The 20,668-nt window shown below is 38.9% G+C and overlaps 1 protein-coding gene across 2 annotated transcripts in view; it reads left to right on the plus strand.

Annotated features, from left to right (window-relative positions):
- The window catches only part of cacna1da (calcium channel, voltage-dependent, L type, alpha 1D subunit, a), a 112,980-nt gene that overhangs the window by 83,755 nt on the left and 8,557 nt on the right, over positions 1–20,668 (plus strand). For both annotated transcript variants that reach the window (XM_041782591.1, XM_041782590.1), the window contains 11 exons: positions 12,001–12,129; positions 12,222–12,287; positions 12,378–12,469; positions 12,557–12,716; positions 12,924–13,051; positions 13,160–13,256; positions 13,574–13,676; positions 13,797–13,898; positions 16,314–16,447; positions 17,309–17,425; positions 17,723–18,111. In XM_041782591.1, coding sequence (XP_041638525.1) covers positions 12,001–12,129; positions 12,222–12,287; positions 12,378–12,469; positions 12,557–12,716; positions 12,924–13,051; positions 13,160–13,256; positions 13,574–13,676; positions 13,797–13,898; positions 16,314–16,447; positions 17,309–17,425; positions 17,723–18,111 — 1,517 coding nt within the window. The remainder of the gene's footprint in view (positions 1–12,000; positions 12,130–12,221; positions 12,288–12,377; positions 12,470–12,556; positions 12,717–12,923; positions 13,052–13,159; positions 13,257–13,573; positions 13,677–13,796; positions 13,899–16,313; positions 16,448–17,308; positions 17,426–17,722; positions 18,112–20,668) is intronic.

Consider the following 20,668-nt stretch of genomic DNA (forward strand, 5'->3'; position numbering starts at 1 on the left):
TTTTTTTACTTCTGCCTTGAAAAAAGATTGTGCTTTCGCTCAACTCTTGGCTTAAATGTTTGAGACTTCACAGGAGAGACGGAGAATTTTTAAAGACTTTTTATTACTATTTCATCACCAAAGTAACTTACTGGGAATTTTGAGGTTAGAAATTGATGTTTGTAATTGTTGATAATTACAGTTTTATGAATTTTGATGTCGAGTTGAAAATATTGCTTCAGTTGAGAGAGCTCCAAGCTCAGCCAGGTGAAGTAAAGCCCGTTTCAGACTGGGAGCGTGACGCGAGTGTTTCGACCGCGGCACACATGGATTTTTGGTTTAATTGCATGTTAACAAGTCAGGGCTTTCAGACTGCCTGCATGTGCGCCATGTCTCACGCGGCTGATACGCCCAACTCAGGCGCGGTGGGTTGAGAGATTTGAAGTCTCGCCCATATTTACATTGTTGTGGCAAATATGCACATAGAAGATGTTTACAGTGTGTTTCTTGATAACCCTGAGGAAGGCCACAAGCTTAAATGTGCCTGTTTGAAAAAGTTGTTCTCTAAAGATCTATTATTAGTGAAGCTTTATGTCTCCACACTGGTAGAATATGTCACAGGAAAGATAAACACCGTATGAATGCTTTTCTGGTTTGTACTTTTCAAAGTAAAAGCCCGGTTTGGAATTTCTGTAGAGAAACTTTCACTTGTACAGAATGCTTTTGTTTTGAAAAGTTCGCGACATACTTCCTCAATACCCTGAATCAATAAGCTTTTGGGGGGAGTTATTCAGGTAAAACTCGTGAAGAAGGACAGGGCTTTGAGAGCAGAAAAATGCAGCTGACACCTTCAGCAAATTCGCGCCCTGTGCGAAAGCCGCACCGGCAGGAGCTGGAGCTCACACGCATGGCACACGCAAGCAGCAAAACACACTCCCAGTCTGAAACGGCCGTAAGAGACACTCCCAACCTGCAGTGAATCAGACCACAGCAGCTGGCAAAAAACATCCTGTATCTCTGATGAGGGCGTATTTTTCTGTTTTTTAACCATAAAAACATCACAATTAGAACTTCATTACATGTTTGTGCGAACTGCGGGACATTTCTGATCCATTAATCCAATTCACTTTATTTAGATAGCACATTTTAAAAACATTACATTTACCAAAATGCTGCACACTGAGTTAAAAACTGAAATTAAAAACATAAACCACATAGGACATAAAAAACATAACTTAAAAGCAATTAAAACATATAAACCACATATAACAAAGTAACAAAAACAAATTAAAGCGAATAAAAGAATATAAAAGAAACTCATGATATCATGTAACTGTCATGCTGAGTTAAAAGACAAGGAGTAAAAATAAGTTTTGACATGGAATTTAAAAGTCGGCACAATGGGGGACATTCTGATTTCCACAGGTAGCTCATTCCACAATTTAGCAGCCACTGCAGAAAATGCATCTTAAGTTTTTAATCTGGTCTTTCAAAACATCCATCAGTGGTCATTCCTACATTAAATTGAAGCTTAACATGTTCGCTTGAAATTTGTATCCCTCTCATTTTTAACTTATTGAAACAAAGAGGTAATAAGCTATCAAAGACACTTTGACACATTGTGACAACCAACCCCATCACAGGATGGTTGTCTCACACCAGGGGGTTGTTTGTCACAATGTTATTTTAATGGGAAAAAATCTTAAAAAGAAGGCAAATTTGAAAATTTAATTTCAGTGACAAGCTGACAGATAACTCAATGCATCTTAACACAAATGAGCAAAGAATATGAACAGGAACATCTTTAGATCAGCCTTTCGGCCTATAGCAACATAAAGAACCAAACAAATAGGCCTGACAACAAGGGCCTACTCAACAAGGCTGCACGCATTCGCTTTCTGACTCACAGTGATGGCAAATGTAGGAGCCGTGCACTCCAACTAAGCAGAGCTTGTGTGCCCACTGGTTGCACATCCAGCACTTCTCCCATTACCTCCCCTGAACGGCTGTGACAACCGACCCCGAAGAAAATGTGACAACCAACCCCAACCGGAATTTCTTGTAAGCATCAAGGCTAATAACATCAAACAACAAGTTATCTAGCTAACAACAATCAAAACTGTAGCTTTCCCTTCAAACTTTTTAAGGGTAACAATTCTTTTGTCATAAACCCATTGTGTAAAAGCCTAGAAGAAAAAATACTGAGGAGCTGAATATTTTTAATTTGACTTGACAAACACAAAAAGTCCTCTCACCTCAAGTCTAGCTGTCCTACACCAGAGAAGACTATGTAGGTGAGCTCTGATCAAAATTTTGTAATACCCAATTTTTGGAGACAGAGCCCTCTGGTGGTGAGATATAATGAGTGTGACAACCAACCTATGTGACAATTAAACCCATTCTTCCCTATATATCAACAGGTAAATGTCAGTTTCTTAAGTGTGAAAAAGTCAACAAAGGTTAGAGCTGCTGTGGTCCGAGTGTCTCGAGTGGAGTGTCTCTGACAGGCTTACCGGCTGAGTTTGGAGCTTCTCAAATCAAAGGTTAACTGAGGTTTTTTACAATTTGATGTCAAATTTCATGAAACTGTAAATACTAACAATCACCAACATAATTTCTTACCTCAAAAATTCCAAAAAGTTAATTTAGTGCTGAAATAGCAGTCAAAAGTCCTTAAAAAAGTCTGTGCAGAAGAGCGGATGTCCAGTCTTTTATCAAGGTGCAAGGGATTATCACTTTTATTTTCACTTCACATACATTTTTATCACCTTAAATTTTAATTCACATTTATTTTTTATGCTTAATCGCTCAAATCACATACATTTTCATCACTTAAGTTTTCACCATCACTTTTTGTGACTTCCACCCTTGAGGCCTCTTTCCTTAAATGATACAGTTGCAAGAAAAAGCATGTGAACCCTTTGGGATTTCTTGGATTTCTGCATAAATTGGTCATAAAATGTGTTCTGATCTTCATCTAAGTCACAACAATAGAAAAACACAGTCTTCTTAAACTAATTCCACACAAAAAATGATATGTTTTCATGTTTGTATTGAACAAACCATGTAAACATTCACAGTGCAGGGTGGAAAAAGTATGTGAGCCTTTGGATTTAACAACTGGTTGATCTCCTTTGGCAGCAATAACCTCAACCAAATGTTTCCTGTGGTTGCAGATCAGACCTGCACAACGGTCAAGAGGAATTTTGGACCATTCCTCTTTACAAAACTGTTTCAGTTCAGCAATATTCTTGGGATGTCTGGTGTGAATCGCTCTTTTGTGGTCAGTCGGGTTGAGGTCAGGACTCTGACTGGGCTACTCCAGAAGGCATATTTTCTTCTAATCAAGCCATTCTGTACAGGAAACATTTGGTTTAGGTCATTGCTGCAAAAGGAGGGTCAACCTAACCTGACATGCCAGATGGATTTGTTTCATACATCCATCTGGGAAACCTGCAACAGGAAGCGTTTGAGAAAAGGCGAAGGCTTTGAAAAATCCTCGGAATATGATTGGGTGAACGTTCTGTCCGTCACATCTCTACGGGCCAATCAGAGCAACAAAGCACGTGACGTAGCCGCTAGCAAGCAGCGCGTGCACAGCTACTGAGGGATAACGCGAAACAAGGCGACTATAGACATGTAAGTACTCGACATTTGTCGTTTTTGAAAAGAAAACAACTCAGTGCTGTTCTTTGTTCTTCTTTTAACGAAGAAATCTCATCAAGTTCTGATAAAACTGGCACATTAGCAGCATCCACGCTGATGTCTTCCTCTATAACTGCACCAGCTCTTGCTGCTGCTTGTTTACATCACGACTCTGCTGCGCCTGAAAGTACTGTCCCTCATAGCTGATTGGTCCTGTCACTTTCTAACCGGGCCCAAATGGTTCAGATGGGAGCTTTGCAAGATGGATTCGCCAGTGAGAAACAAGGAAACAGATGCAGCCATCTGCTTTGCAAGGTTAGGGTCAACCAGTTATTAAACCAAAGGTTCACATACTTTTTCCACCCTGCACTGTGAATGTTTACATGTTTTGTTCAATACAAACATGAAAACATAACATTTTTTTGTGCGGTATTAGTTTAAGCAGACTGTGTTTGTCTATTGTTGTGACTTAGATGAAGATCAGAACACATTATATGACCAATTTATGCCAAAATCCAAGAAATCCCAAAGGGTTCACATACTTTCTTGCAACTGTAAATGATGTTTGCACTGGTAACGATAAATGATAAATGAAAAACAATCATAATGATTAAATTTGCCACTATTTCTATCGAATTGTAGCAATTTTTTTTATCAAATCACCCTCAAATTATTCCAGTCAATTCATAATTTATCATCTTTTAATTTTTTTTTTAATTCAAATTCATTTTTGTCACTTCATTATTCAATTCACATGAGTTTTTTCACCTCAATTTTTGTCATTTAATTGTTGTTACTTTTACCTTTCATATTTTTGCTGGAAGTAAATATGAGAATTAACTATAAAGAAACAATCAAGCTTAACACTGATGGTAATGATTGTTTTTAGCTCATAAAGGAGCATAACTTTTGGTTTCAGTCTATTTCTTTAAGCTTGTTAAAAAAACAGTGTTTCACCTGTCATGATTCTGTAAGGCTTCAGTCTCACCCTCCTTTATGTCCTATTTTGATAAATACCATACCTTCAATACATGACTTACTCAAACATTCTGTCTTGTTGGAGTTTTGCTTCTGCTAAATGTTTCTTTGTTGATTTGTTGCAGTATATTTTGTTGCAGGATTCAAATGTTCTGATGTGAATGCTCATTGTTGAACATTGTAGTGAAAACGTGTCAAAAACAGGAGTCGTTCACAATCTGTGTGACCTGAGGCCTATATTTGGTGCACAGCAGGATGATTTATGATGTGGTTATCTAATGTATTTACTCTTGTTCGTTTTGTTTCCATAGAAACTTGTAGAGGCAAGTATTGGAATGAACCAAAAATGTTTTTTGTGTGTAACCTGTTTTGAACAACAACTTTATCTGTGGGACCCCTGCAATGCTTTAGGGACTCAGAAAAAATAGGAGATGGCAAATGTTATGTGTAACTGAATGCTCATATGATTGATTAAACTTTGGTAGAACTTAAATTGAAACATTATTTAGAAAATCAGGTCAAGGCTTGGTAAAATAATTTCTTTTAACCAAGTAAATTATCTGATTTGTTTGTGTGATGGCTGGATTTATATTCAGATATAAAAATTAAAACACCAGGAAGGCTACAAGACCAAATTAGACCTTTTTATGATAGTTATGGTGATGATGGTGCTTGGTAGAGAAAAACGACCCCCTGCTCAACCTTGCCCCCCTTCTCCCTCTCTCCTGGGTGCTCTGTGACTGAGCTGCAGTGCTGTTTCTCTGGAGTTATATTATTTCATATTTTCTGTGTTTTTCTCAGTTTCTGTTCTTAAGTGTGTCTGCATGAGTGTATAGCAAACTTTGTTTAAAACATTGGGTGGTGGTGTGTGCAGGTTGTTCTTGTTATGCATGTGTGTATTACATGTGTACTTTTATTACAGGTGTGTGGATGTGTGTGTGATGGGGGCAATTTGTTGATTTCACAAGGGCTTTTATGGTTTCTTGTGAGGTACCTTTCATCCATCATTGACATGTTTCTGCATGCGGTTGCTTTTTGTGTTACAGAGATCAGATGTAAACCATTTAACATTAAATCATTTCTAATAGCTGATCTCGAATGGAGTTTTATTTCATTTATGCTGTTTGCTTGCTATTCCAGTTATGAGCTGTATAATTGTTCAGCTTTCCAATTGCATGATGGGAAGCGTCAGCCATGATACTCATCATGTTCCCTAACATCCTGTCCTTGTCCCGCCTCTCACAGATGGCGCTTGGCCACCCGATTCATTCCCCTCCGGTCAGTTTTTTCCATAGAGCCTTGAGAAGTTTGACCTTTCTCTCTTGCCATACCCTTCGATCCTTTATCTCCAGACAGAATGGCCCTGGAGCTCAGTGCTCGGACAAATTTTATCTGGTTCTTTGTTAGACTCAATCTGTTTGAATCTAAAAAGTCAGAATGTAGTCCATTGCAGAATTACCACAGATTAGTTAGTGATTGATCTGTATTTAAATAGAAGCATTTTTAATAACTTAAACTTGAATTAAAGTCAAAATCAAAGCTTCCCTAAGAAGAAAGTTAAAATAAGGTAAGAATCTGAAGAATGAAAGTCATCAGCAGATAAAAAATGCTTAATCAGCCCTTGTTTTTTTCTATTGTACACCGGGTGCTTTAATGCAGCTGAGTCTGAGGTTCTTTAATGATCTTGTATTTGTGTGTTTGTGAGTGATTGTCTCTGTGTTTTGTTCTGTCTTCCTGTAGTGAGCTCTTAAAGCTCACAGTGGAGCTCATGTGTAGCGCAGGTGTGTAGACTCCAGTCAGGTGCATGAACACTCCAACAGTGACTCTCCTTCTCTTTACACTTCTCTACCTCTCATCTTTCTCGTGTCTGTCTTTGGTCTCCTCCTCCCTCTCTCCTCCTCCTGTTATTCACTCTCCTCTCTCTGCACCGGACTGTGAGAGCGCCCTGCTATGGCAGTTTCTTTTTCTTGCAGGGCACTACTGACATGCATGAGTTGCTGCATTGCTATGAGTTCACCAATCGCCTCCTTTTCATCCAAAATGTCTTGCGTGTGCGTGCAGTCCCCCCCCCCCCAGCAACGTGGCGATGCTGAACGCATGCTCCATCAGCGCTGTGGCCAGGATTACCTAAAGAACCTCCTCAAGCTAATTCTTCATTTTTGTTTTATCATTTCTGCTCATTCTGCACCTCATATTGAAGCTCTGTGCTAGAGGACTGATTGAAGCCATATCTGTCTGGAGTATCTCTTTGTTTTTGAGTCGATAAGACACCTTTACTCCCATTGGTTTCTAAAACTTGCATCATCTGATAACAAGGCTTATGATATTTTATGTTTCATTTTGCATCAGGATCTTTTTGTGCACCGTCTCACTAAAAACAGATTAAATCTAATAATTTGATTTGTGTTACAAAAATTACAGTGTATAGGTATGGATCTGTGTGAGCAATCATATTAATTTACTGTGCTAAAGTCTGCGTAAAGCAGTTAGAAAATACATATTTACCGTAAGATTGTTACACAACAGAAGACTGTGTTGTTAATCACCGGTAAAGAACAGGCTAGTAAAGAAAGAAATCTTAGAGTCGTTGAAATCAAGTCAAAAATCATGAAATATAAGAGGTTGTCTCTTCTTTGACCTCACAATGGAGGGTTATTTGTCTGTTTTGCTGGACCTGTCAAGCCCTAGATGTTTGAGCCACCAGAATCAGATTCAGAACCTGAACTCCTTATCCTTTGGGAAATTCAAATAAACAGACCAAACTGCTCTTAAAATTTTGCTGCCCAGGGATGATGCACCTACTAGCTAGCTAGACTGTAATGGTCAACCTTGAATTGACTTGTGGAGGGAATTGTCCGGAGGGATAGTTGAGGATACAAAAAAACTCTCAATAGACCTCTTGCAGACACGTGATTACAGTATTATTACTCACTACAGAGGTATCCCAAGGTCAGCACGGACTAAACAACTACAGCCAGATTTTGGCATGACTGCAATGACACAGGTTATCACACCTCAGGTTTGATTATACGTGTCTGGAACAAAAAAAACGCTTTTGTAGTAATATCACATAATTAATGATGCATCCAAGACGCCCCATGACCATGAATCAACAAGATTAGCATGTTTGAATTTTTCTTGCATTGTCATCTAGTTTGATGACCTGACCCGACTTCAACGGCATGTATCCTGACCAATAGGAGAGCATTTGCTCTTCATCATCACTTACCAGAGTGGCATTAAACAGGTCCCAACCTTTTCTCCCTCCAAAGATTTATATACAGTGCTTGACAAATTTATTAGACCACCTGTCTCAGAGACCATCCAGCATCATGAAGTGCTTTAATGCGGACTCTTTTATTTTCAGTGAGCTCTCCACATTTTACCATTTTGAACAGGAATGAGGAATTTCAAACTGAATTCACCTTTTTATACCCAAATTTGAGCCAGCTCACTGGGCTTCTCTGAGTAGTCAGAAATGAATCAAGCGTAACATCCAACCACTAAAACTCATTTTTCTGTTCAGGAATGCAAGTAAATAACTATGATTTGACATATTAATCAAGAAATAATAATGTGCTTTACTATTTTTTCAGTTTTTTTGTAAATCAGTAAATCTGAAAATTCATGGCTAACAATAATAATAATTATATTTTAGCATTAAAAATATCATTTGGGTTAAAGAACTTCTACATATTGGTGTATTAACCATTGCAGAAACATAAAAAATGTACCAATTTTTACCAATCCTATTAATTTAGGGCAGCTGTGGCATAAACCTTACTTCGGGTGGTGGTCTAATAAATTTGTCAAGCACTGTACATACACTAATTTTCTTGACATTTTATCATATTCATATCTCAGGTTCTATTTGACGAAGAGATGGTCCATATTGTCTTCCTCTTGATACACCAGGAGAAGTCTATAATTGTTTCTTGTTTGTTTTTTCTTCCTGTCAGCGCAAATGACCGCTAGAATCACACAGAGCACTTCTGCTGCAGCTCTGATTTACTTTCTTTGACCCTCTTCTCCAAACAGCCTGTGAAGTCGTACACAGTCGCGAGACAGTAGTGATGTCAGCATACGATAAGCAGTCAGGACCACACTTTAAGTGTCGGCCAAGATGGGACAAGATTATTAGTCTGACACAGTTCTGTCATGAGCAACCAAAAAAATCATTCAGTCTGAGCCAGCCTTTAGTTGACATCAGGCTACTAGGTATTTTAGGCAAAAGTTCATCAAAGTTGTATTGGAAGCACTTTAATAGAAAGTAACAAAATAGAATTATAGAATATTTAATACAACTGTCGAATGTGCTGAGTCACTTCAAGGATGATCACAAACAGAGAATCTAGACCGGACTGAACGTGGTATTTCTCCATACACAGGCAGTGATCTTAAAGTGTGCAAAGGCTTTGATGCCTACATAGATGACCATAAGAAACCCTTTACAGTTAATGTTTGCCAAAATCCCAGGGGGTGTAACAGTTAACAGAGGTCACAGTTCAGTTCATACCTCAGTTTTGGGGTTTGGTTCCATATTGTGTGTTTTAACACCAATTTCTGTTTTTGCTTTACGCAGATTTTAATCAGTTTTGGCCTCTAAAAAAGAAGTTGATTACTCATTGCAACATGTGTTCAGTTATTTAACATGTGCTGTTAATGATTCACACCGTGTTATTTCTGTGTATTTACTTAAAAGTAAAAAGGGAGAGTTTTTTCTGAGTCTAGGCTTTTGTCAGAGTAGCAGGTTTTTACATAAACATTTACTATGTTGGACAGTGAACCTCTCATTGACATTATCCATAGATCAGCACGTCAGCCATAAAATCCATTGAACCTCATCAGTAGTGACCATCACAGCGGGGGAGGGATAAAGTTGTGTTCCATGTTATTAACCAATTAAGTAGTTTCATGTTGTTTGTCAGGAATGTTAAGCTGTAAATCTGTTGTGTTCCAGTCCTTTAAAGTGTTAAGATAATGTTTTATGTCTGTCATTATGCTAAGCGTTCATAGGCACATGAATGTCTGTCCTTGTCACAGTAAAACAATAAGGCAGTTTTGTTTGTCCATAAGAAGAGTAGTGACTCTGTTCTGTCTGCGTCCTGACTTACGTGTGCTGCCGTGCTGTGTGATAAAGTTGATTCAAAACTGATGTTTAAGTATTTGGCCCCATGTGTGTGAATCCTGCGGCCTCTGTGCAAGTCATTAATAAAGGTCTTTGATTTTAAAGCCAACGGAGACTCCTCAGGTGGATGAGCAGGGGGTAAGATGCTCCTCCCCCCACCTCTTCTTCTCCTCCCCCCTCCCTCTTCTTCAGGGCCATGCCATGTTTAATCTGCATTTCTTTGTTTGTTTTTTTGTTGATCACATTAATTTTATAATCTGTTGCATATTTCAGCTTTATTTATTTTCTCATGATAAGGTTTTCATTCTTGTTATTTTTATATTTTTATTCTTTGTTTGGTCATTTGCATATTTCCTTAAAAAATAGCTTTCCATTTTCCAAATATTTGGAGTTATTTCTAAGGAGAGTGTGTCACTCAAACGTGACGCTGCGTGTGTGGTTAGGTGGGAGCGGTTCTAAAGCTGCTCCTCACGTTTGTGCTGCTGACACTTGCTACATGGTCTCTGCCCACTCTGTTGTTGTGGTGGGGGTAGTTGACCCATGGATGACACCCCGGGATCAGGGCGCCCAGCTCTGACCTGTGAACCTCCTGGCCGACCTGTTGGGGTTGGCCCCACTGTGACTCAGCATGTAGTGACTCTGGATTGAGGGTGCCATGCTTGTGCAGACATACCCTGTCAAGTATGGCAAGGTTTTTTTTCTCCAGCATGCTCGTCTCCTTTGCTTCCTTCCCAGTAGGTCTGTGCAGTGACAGAGCTCCTGACAGTGCTTTGGACGCAGATTAACAGAAACATATCAGCTGCAGCTACACTGCTTTAGAAACTGGGCTCCATTTTGGTTTGATCACATTTTCTCTGTAAGAGATGCACCGCATGTGAAAATCAGGACCAATACTACCATTGATACCAATACAGTAACAAATCTGTAATATTTTCTTTGTTTCCTGGGAATTCTTCATATCTATTTTAATTAAGCTATATCATATATGTATTTAGATTTGTTTTTAATCCCCCATATGGATATAGCTGGCATTTTCAAGAGACAGAGTAAGACTCTCACATTGCAAACCTCTTGCAAGATTGTCCAAAAATATCAACATTTGACTTATGCTGCTCATTTTAAAAACTCTCCTCTAGAGCAGTGGTTCTCAAACTTTTCATCCTACAACTCTGAACAACAGTGTCAGAGATCAGGGACCCGCATCTTCCTATGAAGAGTAAAAAGCACACAATATTGAATAAAGCACCATGTGCAAAACTTTAGGTAGTTTTTGTAACTTTACTTGCATTTAAGCACAAATATAGCTTAAACAATACATTTTGATTTTAATTTGAACTCATTTTAAAAATATTTGTAAAATAACAGATAAACTTATGATTTTTAAATCATATGGAATTTCTCTATATTTTATGGAAAGCATCTCGTGACCCCCCTTTACTGTCTCGCGACCCCTCTTTGGGAACCACTGCTCTAGAACAGCAGTTAGGTGTACTAGCTTCCCAGTAAAGACTGATGAGACACAACAGATATGTAAACTTCTGACAATTAACAGCCTCAAAATTTTAGCCATGTTGTGAAAACAGCATAGTTCCCCAGGTGCCCACTAGGGCTAGCACTAAAAGCCTAGAGTTCAATTATCAACCTCATTTAAATTCTTATTTTGACAGCAGAAAAAAAGTGTTTAAAACCTGGTAAAAAACAAAAAACAGGTTTCGTGCCACTATCTTTTTTTATTAATACACACTTGTAGGCTTTTACTTGGAGACTTAAGGCCCATCTCCAATTCTCCCTTGTTTGGTTGACCAAAGGGTAGTGTGAAACATTATTTCTAATACAGGAACTGCCATCATTGGGCCCCAGAACTGTTCTCCAAAAACAAATGGATGATGTCTCGAAGACTACGTCCATGTTTCATACTGTCTATGTGACTGACATTGGTAAATGCCACATTAAATGCCAATTTGTCAATTTCTGTCAACAGGGCTGATATTGTATTCAACCCTGACATCGGTGCATCCATACATTTGTCTAAAATGTTTGACTTTGTGTTTGCTTTGAGATTTAGTCTATTCAACACAAAAAGTCTTGGATCAAACTGAATCCTTCAAAACTTGTTTTCCTCAACCTAAAGATGCAGTGTTGCTTGTCAGTCCATATGTATCTGGCCCTGAGGTTTAAGAACCTCTTCATAAAAGCACAGCCAGGCACTCTGTGTGTACCACATCCTCTGTTTCCCTCTGATCCTCTGACTCTGGTCTACTTCGCCACAGAACACTGAGGACAGTGCTCGCATCTCCATCACCTTCTTTCGTCTGTTTCGAGTCATGCGGCTGGTCAAGCTCCTCAGCAGAGGGGAGGGCATTCGCACCCTGCTTTGGACCTTCATCAAGTCCTTCCAGGTAAGGAGAGAGGGCAAATACCTAATGAGTGAAACATCTAAGTTACCTATATTAATGTATTTTCTGTTTTCTCTCCTCTCTGCTGCGTGAAGGCTCTGCCATATGTTGCCCTTCTGATAGCCATGCTGTTTTTCATTTATGCCGTTATTGGCATGCAGGTTCGTTATAAAATGTGAAAAAAATTGGGCTGTTTTACCCAAGCTGATGAGGTTGCAGTTATACTCATGAGTGGAATATTTGTGTTTCAGGTGTTTGGAAAAATTGCCATGGTGGATGGCACTCACATCAACAGAAACAACAACTTCCAGACCTTTCCTCAGGCTGTGCTCCTTCTCTTCAGGTGTGTACGACACATCAGGAAACCTAAACATGTTTTCTCTTCTTGTCAGGTATTAATTTTGGTCTGTCCTACTCTTCTGTCATCTAGATGTGCGACTGGAGAGGCATGGCAGGAGATCATGTTGGCCTGTATGCCGGGGAAACTGTGTGATCCTGAGTCAGACTATAACCCTGGAGAGGAGATGACTTGCGGCAGTGGATTTGCAATTGTTTACTTTATCACCTTCTACATGCTCTGCGCCTTCTTGGTATGCAAAAACATCTTATCACTACTTGAATAACTAGTTAATGACTTGAAAATGTTCTGTATTTAGGACTGAGACCTTTTTCATAGCAAACATCACTGGAGCAGCATGGAAATTAAGAATTCTGTTTAAAAGGCATGATTTCTGCATCAAACCTCTACAACTTTGCCTTAAATGTGATGGTTTCACAACTTTCTTGTACCTCTCCAGATTATAAACTTGTTCGTGGCTGTCATCATGGACAACTTTGACTATCTAACCCGTGACTGGTCCATTCTTGGTCCGCACCACCTTGATGAATTCAAGAGAATTTGGTCAGAGTATGACCCAGAGGCAAAGTATGCACTTTTTACCATCAGTATGAGAGAATGCATTTTCATTATTATCATTTGGTAATATCAGTTAGAGCAGGTAATATCTTACCATATTTTTTTTTTTCCAAACAGAGGCAGAATTAAACATCTGGATGTTGTGACGCTTCTTCGTCGTATCCAGCCTCCTCTTGGCTTCGGCAAACTGTGTCCTCACAGAGTCGCATGCAAGGTCTTGTCTCTGTTCACTTATAGTTACTGTAATGACAAAATATTACAGCATTTTGTTTATGTTTTTATCACTGTTTCAAAGATTGTTTTATCTCTGGTAATTATTTTGTCTTGTTCAACTTGATTCTGTTTTATTCAATTTGACTTATTCTTTTTATTTTAGTGTTTATTTCTATTTTAATTTGATTAATTAATTTGATTTCTGCTGTCATCATTCCAGTGGTTTCATGTCCATCTGATCTTTTATACAGCACTGAGCAGGGCTGCTCATTGAAATACCACTAGCATGTTGAAGTGGTCTGTCTGCTCTTCTTTCAGAGGCTGGTAGCCATGAACATGCCTCTGAACAGTGATGGCACTGTCATGTTTAATGCCACTTTGTTTGCGCTGGTGCGCACCGCCCTGAAGATCAAAACTGAAGGTATGAGACAAGAATAAAACGGTTCTGAACTGCTCCTTAAAACTAATCTGCTCATTCATTCATCTTTTGGACATGTAATTCTTAGCTTTCTGGGGGATGTTTGTTTCTGTGTGCTTTTAGGTAATCTGGAGCAGGCCAACGAAGAGCTGCGAGCTGTCATCAAGAAAATTTGGAAAAGGACCAGCATGAAGCTGCTGGATCAAGTGGTGCCCCCTGCTGGTGGTTAGTGTAATTGAAATGAAGTTGCATACACCTCCTTCTGCAGTAGTTTGACACAAACCAAAACAGAGCAGCTTGCATAGCATCACCAACACACAAAAAAACACACCCTCATTCTTCCTGCTTAAAATTAGTCGAAGCTTTATAAAAATCTTTTATAGACATGCCCATAAATAAAACACACAAACAAACTTCAGATTTCACACACGTTAAGCTGTATTGTGCTGTTTCTGTTCTGCTCATGTTCTCTGGTTGTCCCCTCTGCAGTCTGTTTCTTATAAATGTGTGTCTCCTCCTGCACCGGATGCTGACAGAGGCCCCTGACCGTCCGCTGGGCTTTGGGCTTGCATGGCCTCGTAGACCACTGTGCAAGAGCATGCTCTGTCTTTCTCTCCTCTCTCTCTCTCTCTCTCTCTCTCTCTCTCTCTCTCAATATGTCTCTCCATCCAAGTCTCTCTATCGTGTTAACCGCTGTCTTTTCCCACTGCTTCAGCTTCAACAGCTTCTTCCTCTTCTCATTCTTTTTATCTCTGTACCCAAAACTCTGAGACACTTCAGAATATTCTGAAGCAGTTCTGTTTTAGGGTGGTGGCATGGAACTAGTGTTGCCTCTCTCTCCGATCTCTGTCCCCAGCGCTCTTGTTTCAAAGTGATTCAGACCCCTGCTTCAGAATAATTCTCACATAGTTCTCAAATACAAAGAAAATCAAAGACATGCAAATCAACATTTAAAACATGCCAGTATTCAGTTTTAAGTACAACTCTCACTGGCAAACATATAATGGGCATACATGAGTTAATACATACTGACTTAGGCCTGACATGTATAATGTAGATCTGCATGCTTGCATGTGCAAAAGTAGAGAGTTAACTTTATTAAAATAGGTTTTGGCTCTTACATGGATCTTCTTCCCCCTAAAATGTTAGCCAAGTGTTTGGAAGGTAAATAAGTGGTAACTGGTCAGTCAAGCTGTATCTGGAAATCCACTGTCAACTTTAAAGCTAATAGAAAGTCATTTTAAAGGCTTAATATGGAACTTTTGAATATCTATAAGAATTGAAAATACTCAGTGACCTCCTACAGAGGTTGTGATGTCAACCTCCTTCTTGGTTTGTTGTTTTTCATCTCTGTGTTCACAGTGATGGGACAATGCTTCTCTCCGCTTGTTTGTGTTTTACTCAGTGGTTCAAAAAAGTTTCCTACATTTTGGACTGTTTTTAACCTTTAAGCCGGTCACATATGAATAGTTTTGAAAATCCTAACCAATTTTGACAATGTGAGACCTCATACCTGACGACAAATAATGACAGATTTAACAGTTTTGTTTTTGTTGTTTGTGGTGTGCAACAACATTATGAACAGCACACCAGACTAACAGATTCATTACTATCAATCTCCACTCTCAAATTCAAAATCTTGCACATTTAAACATCGCTACAGAGTCACACTGAATGTGGCTAGCAGTTAGCTACTTGGTTCATCCATTGCAGTAGTCATTTTGGTCCATTACCACCTATGTTGTCTAAAATCAATTAGTTTGACAACCATTTTTTATGTCTGTCTGGCTTTATGTATCATGTGTACTATTGCCACCATGGCTGTGTTTGTTGTGCTTCCTTTTTCAGTCAGCTCATTTTCTGATTTGCCACCATGAGATTTTAACTAAAAATCCATCAAGTATCTGCTCGACTGTCCTCATGGTTCCCCCCACACAAAAGGATTTTTGTCAGGAGTCACTCTTAAAACATCCACATTTAAGGATAATCTGGCAGGGAACCGTCAAATAATCTCTTAGATGACTGAAAATTGTCTTGATTATCTTATAGCATGTAGCCCATCGTGTTTATGGATGAAGGAGGTTTGTCCACAGTGAACATTTGTTCTTTTTATGTTCTGAAAGTCACATAGTAAGCCTTTAAATCACTCTGCATCATCCTCCATTATTGTTAAAATGACTTTGATTTAATTAGTTTTTACCTTTTATTTAAGGAACAAGGGAAAGAGAAGTGCCGATACTGTTGTTGCCAGGTCATAAAATCATCTTATTAAATCCCTCTGATTTTAAAATCAGACATACAATATTGAAGGTCTTAATTTAATCATTTAAGATGAACAACTGTACAAGCATGATGCACAAATAATTTAGCAAATATTTGACTTTCTGTTCTTTTTTAAAACAGAGAGGGATGTGATGTGGTGCAGATTGAGGTACAGTATATACACCATCAAGATGGATGTATATTTTTTGGTTAATTGAGGTTTGCAGAGTGCCTCATTTGTCTGCTGTCCTAAAGCGATGGACCCACAGTTAGAAGAAAAATGGAGGAGGGGGAGAAAAGTCTCTCCTTGTCTTTCCCGGGGTGATGTGAGTAGTGATCTGCTGACACAGGAAGCATTTGTGTGGTCTGTTCACTCAGATGATGAGGTAACCGTGGGGAAGTTCTATGCCACCTTCCTGATACAGGACTACTTTAGGAAATTCAAGAAACGTAAAGAGGAAGGCCTGGTGGGTTCTCACCCCTCGCAGAACAACACAGCTATCGCCTTACAGGTGAGTTTCTCAGCAGTTGTGTGGTTTTAATGAGAGCGAGAAGAGAGGGATTGTATGAAAACGTGTGGAAAACATCGATTGATGAGCACTGTAATTTTGTTTGGTCAAGTCTGTAAAATGTGTCTTTGTGCATTTCATTCAAATCTCATTAATGTTATAATTTATGATCCAGCAGGACGTTCATGATCTTGGTGCACAGTATGACTCTGTTACTGTGATTTACATGTTTCCAATGTGTGATTTTTGTGTCTCTGCATCTTTGAATATCACAGACTTTGATGTTAAGTGTGTCATCGTCTCCAGCCATCAATTCATGTGTTTTTCGTGCATCACAGTTCACTCATTACCTCATAAAAAACACATGCAAACAGTGTTGCCATTTCTGTTACCTAATCATGTAAGATATATGGCCATTATTTACCTCCATATATCTCTATCAGACAGAAAATATAACCAGCTTTTGATTTAATTAGAACAACATTTTTGTGTATATTTTGCTGTTTTGGTAAAGAAAAGAGAAGAAAAGAAAAGAAAAGAAAAGAAAAGAAAAGAAAAGAAAAGAAAAGAAAAAGTTGTTTTGAATGCAGCCACCCGGCCTGTTTGAGCCAGAGCACAGCTGGATTCTTCAGAGGACCTTTGAGCTCAGTGATTCTCACAGCAGGAGAGCACATCTGTCTGTCTGCGTGTTCTCATCTCTCACAGTCTGTCGATACCGTAAATGTCAGGTGTTACATGTCACACAGGTGTGTGTGTGTACCCAGTGTGTGTGGTGCTTGTGGTATGATTTCAGATTTCATACTGTGAGATGTGAGATGAAGGTCCCCACTGTAGCGTTTAGCCCTCTTGTTGTCATGGTTACAGGCTGGCCTTCGTACGCTGCATGATATTGGGCCCGAAATTCGCCGAGCGATATCATGTGATCTGCAAGATGACGAGCTAGTAGACTTTATTCCAGAGGAAGACGAGGAAATTTATAGGGTAACTGATTTTATTGGTGCTTTTTATGTTCTATATAAGTAGATGAACTGTCTTTTTTAAGCTTTTTGCTCATTCAGTTTATTTTGGCTTCTTTTATTATTCTTCATTTCAATTCCAACAAACTACAAACAGTGCATTCATGTTGCTCACCCCATGAAACCAGCTTCTCAACTTCTTTTGCTCATACAGTTTCTTAAAATAAAATCTTAACATCAATAAGAGCGTACTGTAAATCTAGTAGCATCTTAGTTGAGTTGTTCAAGAATCGGTGGTTTTACTTTAAGCGTTCCTTCACAGCGGAACGGCGGACTCTTTGGTAACCATCTCATGAATGGTGGTCATCGGAGGTCCAATGGCCATCAGACCAACGCCACACAGAGACCTCTACAGGTACAGCCTCCACCTCACTACGCCCACATGGAGCAGCCGGTGGGACGCCTTTCTCGAGCCAACGCCATGTCCCACCACAACCACCATCATCACCACCACCACCATCACCACAGACACCACAACTCCTACGGCAAATCTCCCAAATCCACCAACATCAACCTCAACAACGCCAACGTCTCCAGCTTGCCCAATGGAGGACACCATCGTTACTACGAGCATGCTCCACCCAATGGTTACCCGGGTCATCGCAGCGCCTACTACGACTATGAGAAGCCCCGCACCCCGCAGGGTCAAAGGTATCCACACTGATCATCACTGTAGCAGATAAAAGATGAAGAAGGAGATTTTTAAAGCCAAAATATGTGTTAATGTCTTAGAAACACATGCTATTTTAAAGTTCCTGTAAGGAACTGATAATTAATACTGATACCCATTCATTCCTATTCACATTTTCAACTGCAAGGATTAAAAGTGAGTGATAAATTTGACTGTTAAAATAAAGCAAGGAGAGTTTTTAGTGCAAAAACACTGGTTACATGTAAAGGAGAGCATCAGCAAAGAGAAAAGAGGTACCACTCCACCAAAAGGGAGTGCCAAAATTCTGAAAACAAACCAAACATTCCTCTCAGGAGCTCTTAGAAATATAATTTAAGCAGGGACTTGCTAACTTTAAAAATAGGCTTCGCTTGTTTTCACAGATAGGTGAATATAACAACTGTGTAGTTGGAATAAACCTTATAAAACTAGGAACAGGAGCACACTAGCCTAGTTTAAGGATGTTTACAGCTGGCATCAAAATCTCCTCAGGGTGATCTGACACACAGCCCAATACATTCTTAGGACAGATTGAGATCAGACCCACATTAGTTTTGTGGCCTATATCAGTGGGTCTCAACTGGTGGGTCGGGACCCTAAAGTGTGTAGTGAGTATGTGTCCTGAAAAAAATGGTGGCAAAAGGTACTTTGTCCTTAGTGGACATACATCAGTACATTTTATTTTACTCTGTTTTATCATGATAATGACTTAAGTTAAATGTTTTCTTAATATTTCAACCTATCTCTCCTTTTGCAGAAAAAAAATGCATTTCAAAATTGAAAAAAATAAAACCTGTATTCATGGGGAAATGGGTGTAAAACATGTTAGTTTTCTCCTGTCTCTTTTGTCACTCATATATTTTGTTCCATCCCAAGAACCAAACTGCAAAAATTTTCCTCAGAGAAACATGCGTTTTATTTATTTATTTACTTTTATTTTATTTTGGGTCACGACTGGTTATTTAAGAAACTGGTGGGTCCTGAGGCTAGACCAGTTGAGAACCACTGGTTTAGATAGCTCATTCCCAAAGTCTGGTTTGGGACCCACAGTTGGGTCACGGGAGATTTTTTTTGGGTTGCCAAATGAGTTGTTAGAATTTCTGTGCTATATCCACATTGGGGGCTCCACCCTATAACCATAATAAAACACAAAACAAGGCTCCAACAGCCACTGGATGGGAAAAGTGCTGAAATCACAGTTATGGATGCTTGGCATATAAAGAAAAATAAATGCATTGCTCCATACCAGGGAGCTACCAAAGGCCCAAGGGGTCAAATGTGTGAAGAAAGCCTATGTGACAGAGGCAGCGTGGCTTCTACTCAGCTTGTAAAACAGAGAGCACCATGGCAGGTCAGGGCCTGAGTCAGAATTAACGTTATCAAAGCTAACACCAGCCATGAGAGGAAAACAAAGTCGTTGTGTTGCGATGGCTTGTACCTTGTAAAAAGTGGGTCACAAGAAAAAACAATTTGGAAAAACTGATCTAAATGCATCCTTGACAGTAATAAGAACTGTTCTCTGCAACTAGGATAACAGTGCCGCCTCCCTCTGGGTGTAAATGAGGATGGATTCAGTCTCTTCAAGCAGGTTGGCAAATGACATGCAAGTGAGGCAGGGCAGTGAATTCAGACTTCAAGCTCTCAATAACAACATGTAGTTAATGCAGATAGTAAACACCATATAGTGTGTTAGTGGTTTTTAGCGAAACAAGCTTGGTGAAAATGGAACATAGTAGTCCTAAGTATGTTTAAATTAGCTTTTAATCTCCTATCAACATTTAATCTCCCATTCAACATTTTCAAAAATTAAGTCAGAGTACATTTTTATATTTATACATAATAATTATCAAATCTGACTGTTAGATGTAGCCACTATTCCAAGTTGCACACTCCTCCTTTAAGTGCAATCTCTTTGTTATCTTATCAGCCAGAATGCAAAGTGTAATAGTCTGACAGGAAGCAGCTCTAACGCTGTAGTCTCACATCACACCTTTTCTCTTTTTCCCTCTGTTTTCAACCTTTAAGTTCACTGGCATCTGGTTGGATCTTTAATTTACTGTACATAGATGACACAAAACTGTAAATAATCTCAGCTAACTGCTTCCTTTATTCACAAAATTTTGAACATTTTCCTACATAATGGGACAGATTTTGATCAAGTTTACCTCACCTATTTAAAAATAGGATTTTTTTTTCAATACGTGCTCTATATAGAGACATGACAGAAGTAACGCTGAAAATTGCCCAGTCTAAAAATAACATTTTTTTCATTTAGCAGAAACATGACTTTATTTATGTATTTTGATGTATTTATTCATTGTAATCACATTACAAAGAAATGAATAGATAATGGGTGCAGATAACTTAAAACTCAAAATAGCTTTAAGACCACATATTATTCACTAGTTAAGTTAGATGACCAGTGTAAGAGTTTTAAAGTGTCTAAATTACATAGACATTACTTTGAGTTTTCCTTTAGGTCTTAGACTGAGACTTCAATAAAGAACTAAAACAAACGAAAAAGTATTCTTCCTCCAA

This window comes from Cheilinus undulatus, linkage group 3, assembly GCF_018320785.1.
Source record: "Cheilinus undulatus linkage group 3, ASM1832078v1, whole genome shotgun sequence".
NCBI classification, from domain to species: Eukaryota; Metazoa; Chordata; class Actinopteri; order Labriformes; family Labridae; genus Cheilinus; species Cheilinus undulatus.